The 22,066-nt window shown below is 38.6% G+C and overlaps 1 protein-coding gene across 1 annotated transcript in view; it reads right to left on the bottom strand.

The window, feature by feature from the left end:
* The window catches only part of fstl5 (follistatin-like 5), a 117,168-nt gene that overhangs the window by 21,165 nt on the left and 73,937 nt on the right, over positions 1 to 22,066 (bottom strand). Inside the window, exons 7-10 of the mRNA XM_086016672.1 lie at positions 21,051 to 21,217; positions 12,730 to 12,850; positions 4,945 to 5,106; positions 4,095 to 4,229 (exon numbers count right to left, since the gene is read on the bottom strand). Coding sequence (XP_085872798.1) covers positions 4,095 to 4,229; positions 4,945 to 5,106; positions 12,730 to 12,850; positions 21,051 to 21,217 — 585 coding nt within the window. The remainder of the gene's footprint in view (positions 1 to 4,094; positions 4,230 to 4,944; positions 5,107 to 12,729; positions 12,851 to 21,050; positions 21,218 to 22,066) is intronic.

Below are 22,066 nucleotides of genomic sequence, written 5' to 3'. Positions count from 1 at the left end.
TCCAAGAACAACCCAGGCTAAACTTAACTCCTCCCTGACATACAAAGATGTTAGCCTCTTAGTCGAGATAGACAGTATTACAACATAATGTACTTCCTTGACACCAACTTGCAGCATCATAGAACATTATAAAAAGAGAACAAAAACCTCAAATAGGTGATGTTCGGTTCCACAGAAAATGTTACTGGCCAACTTGCAGTAGCTCCCTGAAGTGTGATTTTAAGGTTTTGTTACTTACTCCCAAAATATTACATGGCTTAGCACCTTCATATCCTGCTGACTTAGTGTGGTGGTACCTTATGTTCTATCCTGAGAGCTACACTCGCAACATGCTGGTCTTTTAGGGACTCCGAGAGCTAAAAAGGAGTCAACGAGTTTAGAGCGTTCTCTATTCAGGCTCCAGTGCTCTGGAAATTACAGCAGCTACCTCTGTAGAAATGTTTAAATCTCAATTTAAGACTTATTTTTACACTCATTGGTTAAACCACACATAGGAGGCAATTTGTCTCTTCTCCTGCATTAACCCCTGACATCTGGATTTTGGCCTGTTTTACTACCGCTACCCCACCCCTAAAATCCTCCATGCTTGTGATTAAGGGCTATCCAAAGTATGTATAAATTTGATTTCACTTAAAAAACTGAAGTATAGGAAGTTGAAATGGCTAAATTACAGCAACAAATATTACAGGACTCCTGAAAGTGCAAATGGAAGATGGACCCCCATCCCACCGCAATAAAGGAAAGCACATAACTTTCCCTGCGGAGAAAATATATGTAAAATTGGATATTTGCCATAATAAAAGTGCCTTAGCGCTTCTAGTATCGACAGTCATGAGCAAATATCACTGACACGTCTTTAGCGTTTGCAGTGACACATTATGTCGCCGTGTAGCTCCTCCGATGTCTGTCACGCCAGGCGAGGTGTCAAGGACTGACTGTTGTCTTTCAAGGATGAATCAAAAAAACAACAACCAATTTAGCAATAGTCTTCATAATCAGGTCAACAAAAGCTACATATAAGAGGCATAGAAATACGTACTGACTGCATAATTGCTTCCAGTTGTTTCACAGTGTTGTCTTTTCATTGCTTTCCTGCCTGCTCTGTGCAATCCCAATATAAACAGCACACATCTTCCATCTAAAACAGTTGAGCACTGAGCCAATAGAGTATGGATTAAATGCAATCTTCCGCCCATTGTTGTCTTTGTCCATTATCTGTCAGGGATAAGAGAGGCTGCCAAGTTGAAGAAAAGCATTGAATTGACTTCAATATTTTCTGAAGGAGATATCTGAAATCATCATTTAACGACCAGGAAAAAGACAGAAAAGAAGCTCTTTGCCCAACTTCAGTTTGCATACAATACAACGCAAAAAAGAATAGCGATTGTTTTTTTTTATTCATTTCTTTTTGGTTTTTGCCATACAACGCTCGACTTTTCAGCCCACTTAGCTTCCCAAGACGGCGTGTTCTGTTCCCGCTGAGGTCATTTCTTATCTAACAGACCTTCACTGTGAGTCATAAAGTTTGATGGGGAGGATTTAGCGCAGTCGTGAGACCAGACGGTGATCCACAAGCACCGATGTGCTGACGTTTTGACGAGCAGGGCTTTACTATTGCCCGATGATGGCCTTAAAGTAAGCTTGTGATGGCCTGTAATGAAATGTTTTTTTTTTTTTTAAGAGTACCGTAAACACACCAAATGTTGCATTGGGAAAAATATGACTGTTGAAGCCACAACAACTTGCATCGGTTTAAATTAGGATCACCTCAAAAGTTACACTGGTTCAAATAACACTGCCATAAATCCCTCCAAAGGATGTGCAGGATAAAGTAAGACTACCGTAAATCCACCAAAAGTTGCACAGTGTAAGACTAATGTAAGACTAGCTTAAATCTCCCAAATGTTGGACAAACCAAAAGTTCCAAGACAACTGCAGATTCAAATAATACTAGTGTAAATTCCCCAAAAGTTGCACATGTAAAATAAGAATAAAGTAAAATGCTGTGTTCTGCATCAATTTTACAGGTTCTCTGTGTGAAAAGGGTTTTGTGTGTCTACTTAACGAGACTGAAAATGCCAGCAGTTATTTGAATAATCAGTCCAGTCAATATGTCAACAAACAACATTATTCCAAGACGACTTCATTCAAATTTGAATATATTTTTCTAAATAATAAGGCGGGCACACTAATTGACTGTGACCTTTTATTAAATGTCACACGTTGTTTGGGGGTTGAAGAGCCGTTGTCAGCATGCGGCGTCGCTCCTCATGGCAATTAAGCTTCCCAAACCACATGCACACACACATATGCAAACACACACACAACTCTTGCGCACTAACTGCACCCACGGTGTTGTCACTTGTTTTTTCGGTTAAAAAAAAAAATATATGTGGGGAGGTGACTCAATTGAGTTATTTTTGCAAACACAAATATTTTTTGTTGTTGTTCTGTTTCATCCAGTTTCCATTTCTCTGCTAGTTTGGATATTAGTGCACAATAGGTTTTACTACCGTACTGTTTTTTGCATCTGGGAGTCCTCAATAGGTTGTTAGCCAACTACGCAACAAACTGTGAAACAAAAACAGAAATTTATCCCAGACATGAGAACTGTGTTTTGGTGCTACGTCCTTTATTTTGCTACTTTCGGATTAGACAGGGCCCTGCCGCCATTTTATAACATTTTAGGACGTTTCACAAAGTACACGAAAAAGGTTAGTAGTCTTATACAGCTGAGCAGCTGAAGATAATAGGATCCACGGGAAAAAAAAATACAGAACCATTTTCAAAAACCAGGGATAAAGTGATGTCATCTTATTTTGGATTTTATAAGAGTGCTGATGTAAATTGGTAAATTTGTTTCAAGATGATTAGTGTGATCGTTTTGATCACAATAATTGCGCCATGAAATGTTCCTACCTTTTTATTGTAAGTTTAGATGGTACTGCACTCAATACTTTACTACTGTTTTTAGGTTTTTAGCACAGTGTACAATTGAAGGTTATTTAACTGCACAACAAACATAAAAAGTATAGGTCAATAAGGAAAATCATTCAATATATTTTTGCTACAACAAAGAGTTTAATTATCTACCATTTTCAGTTTCATTTTTGTTTTCGATGTTAGTACATTCTAGCCACACTTTGTTCGTGTTTCTTTCATTTTTTTTCACTTTATGGGCTAGAAGTGTTTTTGTATAAAAAAATGACTGTAATCATGACTTTACTATTGTGTTAGCATAGCAGCCTATAATGGACCATGACGTATTCCGATTTACGCACAAATTAGGGTTAAGATTCCACTTTACGAATGGAACGGTCATAAACCGAAGACCCTGTGTAAAAAGATAGACAGCGGCTGACTTGGCAGATTTTCTGACAAGTTATTTAATTCAATTTTGGTGAGTTAATGACTGGAGGACAGGAATTACAAAAGCATTCCTTTTTCCGGTCCAGAAAATCCAACACCTCATTGTACCTGTCATCTTTATTATGCTTTGGGTTTAACAATGGACTGTGAGCTGAACCATTTTTCCTCATGATACTTTATTCCTCCTCTAAGGGAAATTAAATTGGAAGCAGTCGTGATGTCAAATTTTCAGACCGTTTTGTTGCTGGTTTCAATGTACCTACACTCCATTCTGTTCTCAATATTTGACACCGTCTTTAACCCACAAGTGAAATGGCTGCTTCCCTTATAAAACAGCTAATTGGACCGATTTTTAATACGCTCAGTAACTCACCAATCATGTAGCAATGGTCTGAACAAGCTGAAAAAACCGATATCACCGCCTCTGAAGGTCAAAACGTTTTTTATGAGAGCCACACTCCAGTTTGCTGTCAATAAAGTACAATTGGGAGCAGATTACTTATTTTCCAGGCCTGTTAAACAGTTCCCCGTTGTTCGGATGGCAACAGTCTGCTACTAACTGGCACAAAAGAGATGCCCTTCACAGTGTGCCAATTGTTTCTGGTTTGTCGAGCTCTGGCGACGCGCTCTGCCGCTATTTGTTATTTTCCTCGCAGAGGCTCTGTCACTGCTGCACCGGAAATTAAGGGCGGACATCTCGAATGGACGTCTTGATGCTGACTTACAGGTTTTGCGTGCAGAGTCCTCCACAAAGAGCGAGGAGATATCCTCATCCACGCCCGCCTGGTTTCTGGCGATGCAGGTGTAAGCGCCGGTGTCTTCAAAGCGCACGTTGCTGATGTGCACCTCGCTGCCATTAGCTGGAATAGTTAAGCAAGTTTAGAATAAGACAACCTTAAATTTGCTAAAAATGACAAAGGTTAGAATAAGACTGTTCATTCCCCACAAATTGTACAGGTGAAGATAAAACTGCCATAAATCCTTCTTCGGCTAGGTTCACACCGCAAGCAAATGCGACCCAGATTCGATTTTTTTGCCTATATGCGACCTGTATCTGTTTTCTTATTTTTTGTGGCAGTCCGAACGGCTCAATTCCGATGTTTTCAAATGCAACCTGGGCCACTTTCATATGTGGTCCGAGATCGGATACGTATCAGATGTTTTGCAATGCGACCTCAGTCTGACCCAACAGGTCGCATATATCCGACATTGACGTCATCCGGGACCCAAAATGCACTCCACTTGGGCGGAGGGAGAGTGCTGGCAGCGGGGAGATCGAATTTGCAAAGTTATTTTGAGTAACAGTATTGACTTTATATTTGACTTTAGATCGAAAATTAAATCCCCCTGTTGTACAGATTCAAATAAGACAACCGTCAAGAGTCATTCATAGTGATTCAAATAAGACAACCTTAAATCCCACTCAAAATTGCATAGGACAAAATAAGACTACCTTAATTCCCCTGAATAGATACAAAGTTTTAAAATAGGACTACTGTAAGTGCATCATTTAAAATAACACGACTAGATAATGTGATGGGTTAAAATAAAACTACCCTACTAGAAAGGTGCTACCTTGCAGGGTGAGTTGCTTGGATAACTTGGGTGTGATGTCCATGCCGTTCTTGAGCCAGGTCAGCTGCGGGCGGGGAATACCCTCAGCGTGGCATCGTAGGCTGGCGGTGACGCCCGGCTCCCTGGCTTGGCTCTCTGGGTACACTCGAATGACGGGTGGTACTGTGGGGGCACAGACGGCAGCAGAATTTGAATACCGCGTTAATATATGAAGAAACAACCAATTTGTCATATAACAGTAAAATCTTGGAATTAATGTGGGGAAAAAATAAAAGTATATTTTTCGATTCAAAGACCGTTCTTATAGCTTTCTTTGATCCTTGAATACCATTCTTTTCCTGTAAAATACAACAGGTGAACGATTCACCAGTGTTTGCTATTTTTAAGGGGGGGGGTCTTCATTTACATTGTTTGAGTAGTATGCTTGATTAAATTTCAATGTTTTTAAAGCTTTTGTGGTAAAACTTAAAACAAAATGTTTTAAATATGGCGTCAACAGTATATACTGAATTTTAACCTAGGAACTGAGCCAAGTTCTGTAAGCTTGAAATTTACAGTATAATTGAATAAACTATTACTATTCCATTAGTGTCACCTTTTAGGTAAGTTTTAGTGGCGTATTTAGAGCGAGATCAATGCTTCGTTTGTTTCGCCGCAGCCTTTGGTCCCGTACGGTCGAGTGTACACAAATCACGCATATAAATGAGCGAGAGAACCATTAGGAGGTCATTGACTTTTTTTTCCACTGCTTCCTATCGATTTTAAGCAACCTTTTGTCAGCAAGCAGAAGAAGCGCAAAGTCTAGCACCTGATTTGACACTCAAAAAAAATCTTTACCCTGTGGCTATGGCAAATCACCAAAACACACATCGTGAACTTCCAAGCGCAGCAATACAATAATAATCAAATGCATTTATGCATGGGGTAGACGGGGGGGGGGGGATTTGTTTTTTCTAATCCAGCAGCACAAAACATGTTTCATATCGAACCAATTGAAAGAAAAAGGAGCACACGGTGTGAAATAGGCACAAAAGGCATCCAAAGCAGGCCAACCCCCCTCCCCCAACAAAAAAAATTTGTCTTTAGGCAACCAGGTGGGAGGTGGCCTCCAGGTATGGCCATCTGGACCATCACATACTGGCGGGCTTTGGAAATATCCCGTTGGCGTGTTGGTAGTCACACAAATGGGCCACTGTTAACAATCGAAAACACAAGGTCACAATGCAGTTGCAAGGACGGAACCTCAACACCAAAAAAAAACACAATAGGCTAGTATTGTGTTTTTGTTTTTCCCTGGGAAGTTTTGTGAAGGATTTTATTTAGACAGGTCAGAGATGGGCAGTTAGAGGGGGCCACGATTTTTCATCAGTGCTACTTGTGGGGCCACATGGGACCACGCACTTCCTAACCAGATGTATGACAAAAATGACATTTTAAATATGGATAAAATATGTGCAAAATACATGCTCTTAATATATTCCATTTTTCCAAATACATTTATCTATGCATGCATTAGGACAGTGGCTCTTTTATACAGTACATGTACTTTATAAAAAGATCCACTACAACAAAGGGGTTGAAGCAAACAACAAAATAACCACATCATGTGATTTTATTTTCCAGCGCAAAGGGATCTTGCACAAAAATTATCATCCAAGGACGGCACAAAACCGTTGAACAAAAAAATCTACATTGCGTGCAAGATACTCATTTTGTGCATTTTTTTCATAAAATTCAAGTCACTCAAAATTCTAATATAATAATAATATATATATATATATTAGGGGTGTAACGGTACAGATTTTTTAAATAAATCATAATTAAAATTATGTTTGGAGGTTTGAAAACATTATATAAAATTAACAAAGAGATAAGATAAAATATGTACTTATATGGGTTTCAGATTTTATAATCAATTTTGATTAAATATAATAAAATTATAAATCAAAATCACAATATATATTCGCCTTACATGGATTTTTTTTTCATTTTTTGTAAGACAAAAAGCAATTAAAAAATGTCCAATCAATGTAATATTTTAAAAATTATATCTTTGGGATTCAGATATTTTTAAATAAGCATAATATAAAATACATCTCTGACTTTTTATTAGATTATTTTTTAAATATAAAACAAAACAAAAAAAAAGTTTGTTGTGGTTGAGAAAATGAAATAAAATAAAAAAAATCTTTGGTATCTTCTTTTCTCTTCTATCTTTTGGTAGATAGATTTTTTTCTCCCCTGTGTGTTAAGAAACAATTAGTCGCCATGGGAAATAATTCACCTGCTCCAGGGTCAAAGTGTTTCCATCGTAAAGCACACAAAATTTACTGAACTGAAAAAAAGACTTTAATATGGATCATCTGCGACCGGTGCACTCGAGTCCATCCATTTATGATGCGTGCGGAGTGAAGTAAAACCTTTTCGTGCTTGCCTCATCCACTCCGGCTTTGAGCTCCATACATATAGAATGCAGACGACGCGCACTGCAGGCACACTGCGACATAGCGCTGCTGACAGGCCCTTCATGCAGCTCGCCGGCCGCTCGTCAATCACGTCAACCACTGTTTGCGCACGCACACACTTGTACACACACACTCACGCACCTGGTGAACACGCACTCCCACACACCTACACGTGCACAAGGCTGTTTTGCTCCCAAACTGTGAAATTCCAAGCAGACACTTCAATCACACAGAGGAGTTGGAGGCATCCAGCAAAAAGCACATAGTAGCCTAAGCAGCTCTGAGATATGCGCCGCGAGTCAAATGCATGTCAACATGCTGTGACAAAAGTACGGATGCGAAATTATTAATTATTGCGTGGGGGGGATGTGACAAGCATGCCGAATAACAATTTTCACCATTGGAAGTAATGTAAAGCAGGGATGGGCAAGTGGTGGCCCCAACAGAAAAAAAACCTCCAAAATATTAAAGAACAATGAAAAAAAATGGGGTCAATTGTGGTTGTAAGTTGTAATATCACCAATCACCACTAGATGATGGACATATCTTAGGCTATGTTCACACCTCAGGCAAATGTGACCCAGATCGGATTTTTTTGCCCATATTTTTCAATTCCGATTTTCTCAAATGCGACCTGGGTCGCTTTCGTATGTGGTCCTAGATCGGATACGTATCCGATCTTTTCCAATGCGTTCGCGGTCTGAACGGCCAGGTCGCATATATCCGACATTGACGTCATCCGGAGCCCAACATGTGCTCCGCGCAGGCAGAGGGAAACTGCTGGCAGCAGGGGATCGAATCTACAAAGTTGTTTTGAGTAACACTATTGACTTTATATTTTTACTTCAATTTAATCCACCTTGAAACATGAAGCATAAAGTGGTTATGGCGATCGTAATAATCAAGCCACGGCTCAGATAGATTCATTTTTTACGCACGGTTAAGACGTGTGACGTCATCGTTAGTGATGTCTCCATGAAATGAGATATTAAAGCCTCGCCTCATAATTTTCCCCAAATACTGTATTTATTCCTACCTGCGACCTAATCGCTTGACTGTATACTGTAAACGCTGAACCACATTTACTTCTGCAAACACAACGTCGGGTGTGATGTCGTCTTCGTCGTCCTTCTGCGCATGCGGGCCACTTTGACGACGCATGTGTTCATACAGCACACGGGACCGAGGTCGCATTCATAATGTAATATGAACGCTTACACAAAAAAATCGGATTTTTTCAAAAAATCTGAATTGAGCATTAAGACCTGCGGTGTGAATCTAGCCTTAGTTGCACTTACAATGGGTGGGTCGAATATTTTTTTGCGGATGTGGAAATATGTGCAGGACAGACATATTACCTCCATAATAGAAAACATTTGAGTGAGTTGATTTTTGTAAGAAAAACAATTATATACAAAATCAGTTCTTGCACTTATTGTTTCTTGTTCAGCCTTTTGTGCGGTCCTTGAATGGTCATTTTTATGCAAGAGAGACCATTGCAATACACTTTTTTATAATGTATGTGGTTATTTTGTTGTTTTCTTCAAACCCTTTGTTGTTGGGTTAGGATTGTGGAGCTTTGATACATGCATTGAAAAAAAATATGAGCAAAAAAGACATTAAGAGCAGATATTTTGTCCATATTTAAAATAAAAATAAAATAGATTTTTTTGTCATATATCTGGTTAGGAAGTATGTGGTTCTATGTACCCCTTCACAGGCACTGATAAAAAACTGTGGCCCCCTGCAGTATTTCAGTTGCCCATCCCTGATGTAAAGGGAATTAAAAACCCTTAACTGCAGAGGCAACGTTTCAAGTTAACACATTTTTTAGTAACGACTTGTCGTGACTGACATTTTAACGTCCTATTGCATGTTTTTCTAACATCCTTTCCACACATTTCATCTTTTTATTTTGAAGAGTTCAATGTATTAGCTGTACAGCGCAGCGACCAAAAGAACCATTGCTTTAATGAGTCATTTGCAGTTTCACTGAACAGCTCTTTGTGTCTTTACAGTGCACGTGCATGGCTTAATCTTTGAGATTAAATACTGGAGATATGACAGTAGCAGCATCAACCAGTTTGCCGGGAGGCCAACGGGAGGAAGGTATTTTTTTAGGCTGGTTTAGTGGTATCGATGTCGTATCAACTGAGCATTATTGAAAGTACGAGTTATACTTGTACTGTATATCCCCCAAAATATATTAGCCGCTGTGTAATAAACTATTACCCTGTAATATAGGAAGATCCCATTCCCAAATATGTTTACAATGTCTTTGGAATGTGTGTTTTAATATGTTTAAATGTTTAAAATGCATGGGAAGGGAGGGATACTACCATATATGCTATACAAAAAAAGTTTTCTGTACAGTTTTTCTATCAGATGTGGGTCTGGAACGTAGCCCCCACAATCAGTGCGGGTTCACTGTACCGTATTTCTCTTAATATTTACAAAATAACCCTTCTCTGTTTGTGTGATTACGGCAGCATCTGTGCTGCTGATGGAACACTGCCGACCATCTGCGAGAAAGTGGTTTCCGAGGGCGCTGCGGTACGGCTAAACGTCTTGGTGGAGATGGATGGCAGCAGCCAGTCTGGTGCATGAAATTAACTGGAATTATTAACATGATGTCAACTAAATGAATAGGCCCAAGTGCGTAGATTGAAGATACAGGATCTTAAACAAATTGGCTGCAGCAGCAGGAGGGACGTGGATTCATTGAGCATTAAGAATTTGGTTGCTTGCGTGGAACTGATTGATGAATCGTGTCCTGAAGGAAATGAGTCAAATAATAAACTCAAATGATCTTTTTAGGCACATTTTTTTTCTTAGGTCAAAGTATTTTTGGGGGTATATTTTTTAATTAATGTAGTTAATTTAATTTTAAAAAGTCTGTTTTTATAGGCAGACATTTTTTCAAATCAAATTTTATTTAAAAAATAGATTAAGTAAAAATTTTATTACTTTAGTTTTTATTTTGGAATGTATTTTTTTTAAGTAATGTTGTTGTTACAAGTCAAACAAATATGGATTTTTACAGCTGTTTTTAGACACGTCACGTGGAAGCAGTGACAGGTCCGAGGAAGGCTGCAGTGACAGCCGAAACTGTCAGCGCGGTAAGAGAATTTTCTCTTCACAAAAATAGGAAGATCGTTGTCATTGTCGAAACAAAACTTGCAACTCACATAGATTTTTAAAGTCAAAACCTGCTTTAATTCCAGCAATTGATTTTTCTTTCAGGTCAATGTTTAAAAAAAAAAAAAAAAAAATTCAATATTAGTAATTAAAAGGATGTTGGACTTGTGTTTTAATTTTCTTTTATTTTTTCTAATACATTTTTGGATTCAATTTTTTCAGGTGAAAAATTCATAACAATTGTTAAACAGTATGTATTTTTTGCTAAACTTTTTTTCAAGATAAACAATACATATATTAAGAGTTTAAAGTGCAAATTCATTTTCATGTAATACATTCATTTTAAATATTTTTCTGTCAAAGTTCTCGTTGCAGTCCTGTGAAAACTGTATGTCCAATTTTTTTTTAAATTTCATGATAATGTGATGTCTGTAACGCGGAAACACCATATTTCATGTAAAAATAAGAAAAATGAAACAAATGGACATAAGTCTTTTTCACAGGACAGCGCCGATTTTTTTTTTTTTTGCAGCCCACATTTAGTCCAGGCTACTAAAGCACCCTCCTCTTTAAATGCAAAGCAGCAGAAACTCACGCTGTTGATTTATAAAACCAATCAAGTCTTCCTCCAACTTATGAGTGAGGCCGCCATGCGAAATCTAAACTATTCTCCATCACGCCTCCACTTCCACTTCAAACTCAATAGTGTCCGTCACATTCTCCTGCGTTGGCGGCAATGAACAGCGTTCCAAATCCACTTATACATCGAGCTCTCTTGCCTAATTGAGTTTTAGAAAACGTCAAGTCGCTTCGTCAGGGGGCGATAGCCTCTCCTCTGGGACTCCGCAATGTGAAATCCATAGTGGTGACGCTGAAAAGCTCCGGTCCGTAATCAATTACGACTGGGAGTCGGCACTCTCTCCCGGGCGTCGTGGTTTTCATAAACAGAACAATTGGTCACCTCCATGTAGCGTTTCAATTAACCTCGCAGGGATTGTCTTTTGAATGAATGCTAATGAAGCAGCTGTCTGTCAAATGTACAAGGAAGTTTCCTCCACTCCCTGCCAGCTCATTAAGACAGGAAGCAGGTACTCCACAGTATATCCGTGACCTTTCACTTCTCCATAAAGAGCTCATTTCACTCCCAAAGTTAGCTCAATTAGCAAAGGAGCGAAACTCTTCACCTCATGTTTGAATGAAGACCAAGTGGGATGTTGCACTTTTGGCAGTGTACATGATAACCTCCAAAACTGAACGCCATCGGCTCTTTGGACTTCAAACAAAATCCCAGTATGAAATAATGGGGAGTGAATAAATTGGCATCGGCCGTCTGTGACAACTGATCACTCTGACTGGCTAAGCAAAATAACGACAAAGGAAATAGTATTATCAAGTCAATCAAGGCAAGCAAAATTTTGCTTTTTGCTTTTTAGACTTGTTTGTACTTGATTATGAGCGTAATGGATGGTGTACGGGATATGCATGTATTTGACATCAGGAAACCCTGACTGTGGATGGGATGAGAAAGAATGACGTACGCACACTTGAGTGCGAATGTTTGCCACTGCGTGCCCTGCGATTGGCCGGCAACCGATTCAGGGTGTACCTAGCCGACCGCCCGAAGACAGCTGGGATAGGCTCCAGTCCATCCGCGAGCCTTGTGAGGGTAAGCGGTTTGATTAATGGATGGATGGAGTTACTCTATTAGTTTCCACAGGTCCTGTCATGATAAACATGCATGCTGGATTTCCTGTCAATCCAACGTACTGGTGGAGATGTTATTTAACTACTCAAAGACAAATGTAATGAAACAAAGACCTCTAATTCAAAATCAGTTACTGTGTTCAGAGACTCGTTTTTAATCAAAAGAACATCCTGGAAAAGACATATCAGTAAATCATTTTTTATTTTTCTGCAACAGAACCAGGGGGCTGAATTTACAACGGAAGCAGATGTTTGGGATTCCCGTTGGAAAGCTTTCTCTTCGTGTAAATACCTTGTAAATCCCCACCATAAACGTCGGGAGACTACCGGTGTATCCTTGCCAAAGCGCTCAGTCGGAGCTCAAAATCCGTCTTTAAGTTGGCGAGAATGATGAATGGGCCATCTGCTACACATGATGCCTAATTGATTCAAAAGCCCAAGAACAAAAAGTCACTATTTGTCGATAGATGCTTCTTACCGTCCACGTGGAGAACGTGCGTCTGGAAGAGTTTCTCGTAGCCGTCGGCGTGGCAGGTGTAATTGCCCATGTGGGTGGGGCTAACCTTGGTGAAGTACAAGGAGCCGTCGTCGCCAAAGTCCTGTTTGAAACAAAGACAAACGCAGCTGGGTTGAAATCTACAAAATGTGCTTTTAGGCAGGGACATCTGATGGAAAGGTGCCTTTTTAATAGCCGGTATACAAATAATTGGGTCTCTGGAGTGCCTGACAACCACCAAGTGTGAAATTGAACAACCAAGTTGATTTTTTGTTGGCTGCCTGACAAATGAGACAGGACTAAAAAGACTTTTCTTGCACTCAAGAATATGCAATTTCTTTTTTGAAATACAGTTTTCCCCCTGGGAAAATCAATTTATTTCTTAGATATACACCATTTTGCCCCTCCAAAACTCTACAATTAGGATTTCAGTAGAAGGGGTGGGGTGACCAGTGGCTCATTTGCATGAAACAGGACTAAAAAAAAAAAAAGACTTTTTTTCCACTCACAAATACATGACTTATTTCTTGAAATTCATAGTTTCTCGCTGAAATATGATTTACTTCTCAAAAATACAACTTTTTTTCCCCCCTCTTAAAAACTCTACAATTATATTTTCAGTAGAGCGTGCAGGCCGAGCAGTGGCTCATTTGCCTGAGACAGAACTAAGCGTGCCTTTTATGTTTCTCAAGAGCTGAAGAATAAAAAAAAAAAAGATGAAAGTAATGAAAATATAGTATACAACTTATTTGTAAAAATATAAGGCTTCGCTTTCTTAAAAATATACAATACACATTTCCCTCCCTCAAAAATTTATTTTTATTTTAGGTAGAGAGGGTGGGGTGAGAAGTGGCTCATTTGCATGGAACAGAACCAATGTATTTTTTTTTCTCCACTGAAAAATATTCAGTTTTTCCCCCCTCCAAAAATATCCAACAATATCTGAAAGGATGCAACTTTTTTCTTGGACATATTATTTTTATTATATTACTTTTATTTTCCCAGATACAAGAGCGTAAGACTAAGTGCGCAATTAAACAACCAATTCAATCTTTTGTTAGCTTCTTCCAGTGTCTTACTTGCATGAGACAGAACTACAAAAATGTTTTCCTCCAAAATATACAACTCAATCCTCAAAAATATTCAATACAATTCTTTTCTATTTTTTTTCCTCAGAAAATGTAGAATTTATTTTCAGTAGAGGGGGTGAGGTGAGCAGTGGCTCATTTGCATAAGACAGAACCGAAGATGTCTTATTTCTCAAATAGATTCATTCCTCGGAAAAATGCAACTATCATTCTCAAAAATATTTGGCTTGTATCTCTGAACGTTTGTTTTCTCAGAAACAGTGAATGAACCCCCACCCACTGGCGGGTCGCTATTGCCGAAATCTCCATTTCACGTTTTTTTTCTGTGGCGCCTATACTCAACTATTTTCTAAAAATTCCCCTATGAACATGTTTATGCTCCTTCTATAACACTCCAAAATGTTGCAAGATGGCGCCAAAGTACTAAATAGGAAAGTAGTAATTGGTCTCCTGGAAGTATGTTCAAGTGATGCATCTCAACTGTGAGACTAAGATCTTTGCATATCAGGAAGGAGTTAAGTTTAGCCTGGGTTGTTAGCAGAAGGTGCGGAGAGTCTTAAACTTATCTACATGTACACGCGCACTTAGAATATACTGATGTTAAAAAAATGTGTACTCAAGTGTTTGAAAACAGTTCTTAAAGATTACAGTAAATATAAATGTATTGGACTGGATTGAAATGTTCAACACTGAATTGCACTTGAAAAAATGTACTTGAAAAGTAAAAAGAAAAAAGAAAATGCACCGTACTTCATATAGTTAATTGAAAAAGCTTAAACATTCTGTACTTAGCTTCATTGTAATGTTGTGTTGTGTTACATATTTTAACTCATTCACTGCCATTGACGAATAACTTGTCTTTTCACAGTCCAGCCATTCAGTCCCAGGAATTTATTTATATTTTTTTCAATTTTTTTCAAACGAGGGTCAGAAAATGTCTGGCAGTGAATGAGTTAAAGGTTAGTTAAATTTTTTTAACTCAGTGATTATTTTGCATACCACTTTTGCTAACCACACTTTGAGAAACACTGTATTAGCAGAACTTCCAGTATATGGCGCATTTTCTGATTTCTCACCAAAGTATCATAAATGTGAAAAAAGTGTCTCACACTAAAAAAATTTTCCCCTACAATTGTTGCCGTCGTCATTACCAGTCTAATTGTTCCCAATTGCTGTGGATTGGCCAAATTGTGATATTGTCGCTGTCCTGTGAAAAACACGTATGTCGAATTTTGGAATCTTTTTTAATTTTCACATTAATGAGATTCTGTAACGCGCAAACACCATTCATGTAAAAATAAGAAAAATGAAAAAAAGGAGATAAGTGTTTTTCATAGTACAGCGACGATATGCTTACAATGACAAAAAATAGGCTTTTGTCAGCCCAACAAGCACAAAATAACCAGAATGCATGTGAGGTGATTACTTCAAACACGTCGGCAAGCAAAACAAGCAAATTCATATTGGAAACAATCAACGCTCGCTTTTGTCAAAAAGCTAAATCGGTGGCTGTTTGAATAATTCAAACCGCTCTCAACACAAGGCTGATGAAGTTCCTCTTCTTTTGTTTTTGTTTTTTTTCCCCTGCGACCTCGGCACGTTGTTGACAAGCTCATTAGCTTGCGGGGCCTTTTGTTGGTGTTAGCAAATGTTTGTCGTTCTTTTAGCGCCGCTGTTTATGTTTATTTCTAAAGCAGTAAGACACAGCACGTTAATTAATCATGTTCACTGTCATGCTCGGAGTGCCTGATAGGCCACATGAGGATTAGCTTTTGTCCAGTCGTCCATTTTCAATAGCGCTTATCCTCAATCCTTTGACTGGCCAATGAGCTGGAGCCCAGTTGGGGTACATCCTGGACTGGTTGCCAGCCAATTGTGGGGCATAGCTTTTGAGTGCTTGTTAACCGGGGCCCGATCAATATGGATTTTTTGAGTCCGATGCCAAATCCGATATCTGGCAGAGTATAATTCCGATAACCGATTATTTATAAAATGGCCGATTATTTAAAAACGATTATTAAAAAAAAAAAATAAATAAAATATATATATATATATATATATATATATATATATATATATATATATATATATATATATATATATATATATTTGAATATATATATTCAAACAACACTACACAACTCAGGTACACCATCAGCGACCTCCAAACACAGTCAAGGTAACACATTTTTTTTCTCTGATGGGGGTCTATTAGAAGGAAGTGTTAGTTTATCATAAATTACTCATTTGAGACATTTTGTATTTGTTCTATTTCAGGAAATCCAGTACATGTAAAACCTGTGTGTATGTGTGAGCAGTGTGGCTAGCTGAGGTCAACTATTTTGAAGCAGGTTGCTTTCTGACGGCTGTATTAATTATAGCCTCCGGAGGGTAAATCCACCTGCCCTTGTCTGCCCCCCCCCCCCCACCTCCTGCCTCCAGTGATACGCGCTCAGTCAGCACAGCGCCGGACGGCCCGACGAAGGTTCCGCCGCTCTGACTTTCATCCCCTCCGCGCGTTAATGTTTCACTTGTCAAGGTGACAGCGTTGGCTCCATGCAGCCCTCCTGAGGCCGAAACACGCTTTACAGTTTTTTCTGCTGTTAAGAAGAATGTGGCCTCATAAGTCAAACTCACTTGTGTTGTGAAAATTAGACTCTCAAGTCACTGAATGATGTGCGTGCGAATGTTGTAAATCACGTTTGTGCCACTTTTCCATAAGGAAAAAAAAAGCAAAAATATAAGCTCAAAATTGTTCGACAAAATACAAATATTAAATACAAATGCACAAATATTGAGAACCGATTTAAATGATTGACATAAAATAGAGCACACATATTGGGGGAAAATAATACACAAAAAATTATAAACAGAGGAATAATACAGAAATGTTAGATTAACGATACCATTATTCATAAAAATATGGTAAATACTTGATGATGATAGAAAATAATACACAGACAAACCCCCCCAAAATGTCCAAAACATTAAATTGTTTACAGAAAACTCAAACAAATAACCTTGGCGCATGAACCACATGCTGTTTCATGAAACATGTAGCAGCCTGTTCTCGTAAATTCCTATGAGGCCTCTGAATCTGACATGTGATCACTTTACAGTTGCCTCGTTGATTTTCTTCATGTAATTTGTTATTTTAAAACAATTTTGTATTTTTTTTCTACCAATCTCATCCAATCCACAACCCCTTTTCAATCAGGCCTGTTTAGTCGCACAAATGTGCACGAGTCTCAACCAATCCGCGGGGCTCTGTCAGGCTGACAGCTTTGAGTGATGATGAAACAACCAGTAACGTTGCATGGAATTATGACATAAACCGCTTTTTCACAACGCAGAAAGGCTCCGGTCTACCTCCTGCCACTGGTGCACCAACCGGGATTAGCGTGCCATCAAATACCACGAAACGTTGACAAAGACTGCTAAAATTAGCGGATATGACTATAAATAAATAATTACAAATTTTTACCAGGATAGGCGACAGTCTATACTGGTGCCTCTGATTATGTTTCAGATGCCATTAAAGGGTGACTAGTCATAATTTTGCTCCTGTCTCATGCAAATGAGCCACTGCTCACACCGTGCTGTCTAATGTGGGGCAATGCATGGCTTTAGTCACTTAAAGTCTTTACACTGGCTCCTAGTCAGCCATAGATTAGATAATTTTTTTCAAATTCTGCAACTAGTCTATAAATCACTGAATGGTTTGGCTAATGAATACATTACAGAAATGCTAATTGAACATAAACCCTATAGGGCATCGTGGACTCGGGTCAATTAGTGTCAGCCAGGTTTCAAAGCAAAAACGGCGAAGCAGCATTTAGCTGTTATGCTGCATGCAAGTGGAATAAGGTGACAACAGAAGTGAAGTGAGCCCCAATTGAAAATTATTTTAAATCCAGATGTTAAAACTATGCTTTATCCCCCTTTGATTAAGGTCTTTAACAGCAAGTATTAAAATCAATTTCACTGTCAGCTTGCGAAGCTTCTTTTTTTTCCACAACATTGCAGCTCTACTTAGCTTTTGGCTCTGACATGATCGTGCTTCTGTGTAGTTGCTTGAAAATTGACAATGTTGGCCAAACCTCGCTGCCAAGTCATGGGTGGAAAACTCATTGTGGGGGCGCTATTATGTAAATTGTGACGTCACAATTGTGTGAAATATATATGTATTTTTTCAATAAGAGGCAGCTAAGAAACTTTTTGTGTAATTTCACACTTGATGGGTGGGCAAACACACCAGGCACTCAACTATTTGCATTTGTATACAACCCATTAAAAAGTCAAGTTTCCATAATAAGTCCCCTTTAAATCTAATTTGGACGTATTAGCTAGCGCTTCCAATACAATTAGAGGCACAGAACTTTTCACACATTTTCATTTAGCTGCGGCGACTCAGACACAAAGCATTTATTTTAGCAACCTCACAGAACCCCTCGCACCTTCTTACTTTCTCCACTCACGTAAATCCTTCAGAGCGGCATGAAGAAATAATCTGACTTGACGTCTCCCTTTTTGTTACGTCTAGAGCTGTTTCTTTTTTTCTCTCCATACACTTCTCAAAGCGTTATATAAAGTGTGAAAATGGAGCATTTAAATGTGTCACGCTGCTTCCCGGCGTGTTGGAGGATGACCACGGACAGCTGGGCAACTCATTTGAAGGGTCATCAAGATTTAATGTTTTACATCACTGGCTTCACTGGGGCTCCCTTTATCTAGTGCGACACTGTTGAATTTATTATGCGTCACGCATACACAAGCACACGGTGAAAATGTAAAAAATATATAAATAAATAAATAGAATAAAAGGAAGGTCATCTTATCTGGTATCTCCTCTGCACTGAACTCACTGAGGTGTACACACATAGTCCAACATTGTTGTTGCTTTGAAGCCCCCTTGGTATCCACCTTCGTTTTCTTACCCGGGCCCTGAAATCCTCCCGCTGTCCCTCCCAGCCATCTCAGAGCAACACAAGAGCAAAAGACATGCTGGATTATTGTGCAAGTCTCAAGGCAAACCACTTAAAGTCACATACAAGTGCCCTCTCATCTATCAAACAATCCCAAAAAGAGAATTGTATTAGCAATGTGAACACATTTCCCAAACACCATCTGCGCTTCAAGTTAGACCTGCTTCCCGAGTCTAAAATCTAGCCTAAATTTAGTAACTAAAATTTGCAGATGTGCCAAGGGCAGGAGTGCCCAGCGAGGTGTAGCACGTCTACCAAATTCACAAACACGGCGTGAAAATGATGATGCGCCTGTTTTTACACCAAGCGCAGACTACTTTCTGTTACCAAATTTTCAGACGAGTTGGGACCGAGGCAACTCCGTGCGCCGAAACACCCAGAACAACACGGCCCCAGAAAACACTTGACTAGACTTGCTCTACCATGAAAATGAAGTTACGCCCATTTTTAAGTCGAGCATGTGGGCGTACGTCTACCAAAGCAGGGCCCTAAATGTCATTTTCGTATTTGGAAAAAAAAATATTATAAAAGGGCAAGGCGTTCTTCCATTAGAAAACTGAAGAATAAATTTGAACTTTAACACCAAAAAAAAAAAAAAAAATCAAAAGCTTAAACAAGACTAAAATCCTAATTATGCAAAAATAGTCATTTTTTATGAGGGCCAAAAAGCATTTTTCCAAAAAAAAAGAAAAAAAAGACAAAACTCCTTTTGTCCCTCAGTATCCACCTTCATTTTCTTTACCCAGGCCCAAATCCCCCCTGCCATCTCTCGCAGTCATTTCAAAGCACCACAAGAGCAGCTGACATGCTGAATTATTGTCAGAGTCTCTAAGCAAAGCACCAAGTCACACATGCAAACTGCACACATAACAATCCGAGAACAAAAGAGAAAAAAAGTATTACGAGATTAAAGTTGAAATTTAACAAGAAAATAATGTAATATCTGAACAGTTATTTTACAAAATTCAAAACGAAAATAGAATAATTTAAGAAAAAGTCAAACTTCTGCATTCAGTTTTGAGTAAATGTAAGACAAAATTTTAAAAGTTATTGCGGAATTGTGTGAGAATGATTACATTTTCCAAAACTGGACAACAAAGGAAATCTAAAACCCATTTTTTGACAACCATTCTTTTTTTGTAGAAAACTACAGAGAGTATCATATTATATTTTACAATTTCAAAACTCCAAACAAAAATAACATTGTAATCATTTGAAAAAAAAGCACAATTTTTTATAGATTTTTTAAAAATTGTCAATCTTATAAATAAACTCTCATCTATACAAGATGTTCAAGATATTTTAAGAAGTGAATTTCAAAACTCCAAACATGACTAAAACAGAAATGATGCCGAAAAAAAGTAATAGGAAAGAAGTCATTTTACAAAAATACTGACGCAATATTGCAAGAAAAATGGGAAAAATCCAATTCAAACACATGAATTTCAAACCTTCAAACATGTACAAAAAAAAAAGATATTTGAGTTATTGTGGGGCCCATGTTAGTTGTTGTTGGACAATGTTGGTTGGGTACATAAGTTGATGACATCCATGCTCCTCCTCACCCATGTATATAATTTTTTTTAATTATTATTGTGGTACAATAATTTTCAACATGTTTTATGTGCAAGTATTATAGTATTTAATCAGTGGCTAACTAAATAAGATTTGTAACGTTAATTAAGGCACCTGAGACAGCTACGGGGTCCTTTTGACCCGGAAGTCAGGAGACGGAGTGCAGCTCATTGCGTCATGTCACTGATGTGCTGTGTGTTGCAGGTGAGTGAAAGTGCCAAAATAATGAGAATAAGTTGCAATACCATTGGTAGTTGAGTCCAAGTATCCCTCAGTGTTGTGATTATTGCGTAGAATTTAGGTTTTGAGCACATTTGTCATCGAAGAAAAGTACGAAATGGTGACGCATGTTATTTACCATAGCTGATGAATACAGTGGCCATTTGCGTATTCATTTTAGAAAACGTTTTTACCGGGAAATTAAAAAAAATTAAAAAGCAATTAACGTTAACTATAAACATATCATATTTTGACAATTTGACAGTTAAATAAAGTAAATACAATAAGTTTGCAGTTGTGTGAAAATGAACTTGTAATCCACTGACAATCCTGCTTTAATTTTGTGAGAACACCCTACTCTTTGACTTTAGAACACCTGCTCTGTATTAAATATAAAATGGCCATTTGGCTGTGTTTTTGATCATGTCAGACTTACGTTGATGTCGTTCAGGTTCAAGGCGTTGAGATACTGATTGTTCCTTTTCCACAGGATGGGCGGGCGACGCTGGCCGGTGATCGCGCAGGTCAGTACGGTGCTTTGGTCCACCATCACAGTTTTCACCGTCACCCTCTGGTGTTCCGGGAGATCCAGCAGGTACACATCTGTTGACCACAGGACGATACAGAGTCACGGGGGCCAGTTTGTATTTTGCGAGTTTCGTGTGTTCAAATATGAAGTCAAAATACATTGTCGACAGGCAGTAAATCACAATAGGGACCTGCAGTGTAAATCCATACTGAAAGACCAAAATATGATGAGAAATGAACACAAGGTTAGTTGCTGGTGTGCTACAGAGGATGATCTAAAATAATAATATTGGGATGGCAATTTAATGAGGGAGAGAAGTTCAATAATTTAACAATCCCTGAACAACCGAAGAAGTGAATTGTCAGAGAGTTATTCTTGGACCAAGGCTAATCTTGGCTTCAATCATTCTTAATGAATAGCATTCTTGCTAAGACACAGGACAATTATTTCTAAGCAATTGAAGAATATCGACCGACTACAAACGGACACACTCACAAATCGGGCTCTCTGGACTATGAATTGGACTTAGAGATAATTGTGTTGAGCCATAATGCTAATCAGCCTAAACAAACTAAACCATAACTACCCTAAACCCTAAACCTGAACCTGTGCTCTGATCCTGTTCTGTGCCCTAACCCCAAATACTGAAGCTCTAATCATAAAACTGAACCCTGTCCAGCCAAAGCCCTAACCCAAGCACTAACCCCCCAACACCTAGCCCTAAACCCTAGCCACCAGAACCACTAACGTGAAACCCTTAAATAATAATCCTATAAACCAGGTGTGTCAAAATCAAATGGACGGAGGGCCAAATAAAAAATTTGGCTACAAGCCGAGGACCGGACTGATCGAATGTTTATTGAACATTTTTTAAATGTCCAGATTGGATCGGGTCCTCCGCGTCTGCTGATGACGTAACGCTG

Source organism: Filicampus tigris, chromosome 2, assembly GCF_054856515.1.
Source record: "Filicampus tigris isolate MCC_2025a chromosome 2, RoL_Ftig_1.0, whole genome shotgun sequence".
Taxonomy (NCBI): domain Eukaryota; kingdom Metazoa; phylum Chordata; class Actinopteri; order Syngnathiformes; family Syngnathidae; genus Filicampus; species Filicampus tigris.
This window is presented reverse-complemented; position numbering and strand designations above follow the sequence as displayed.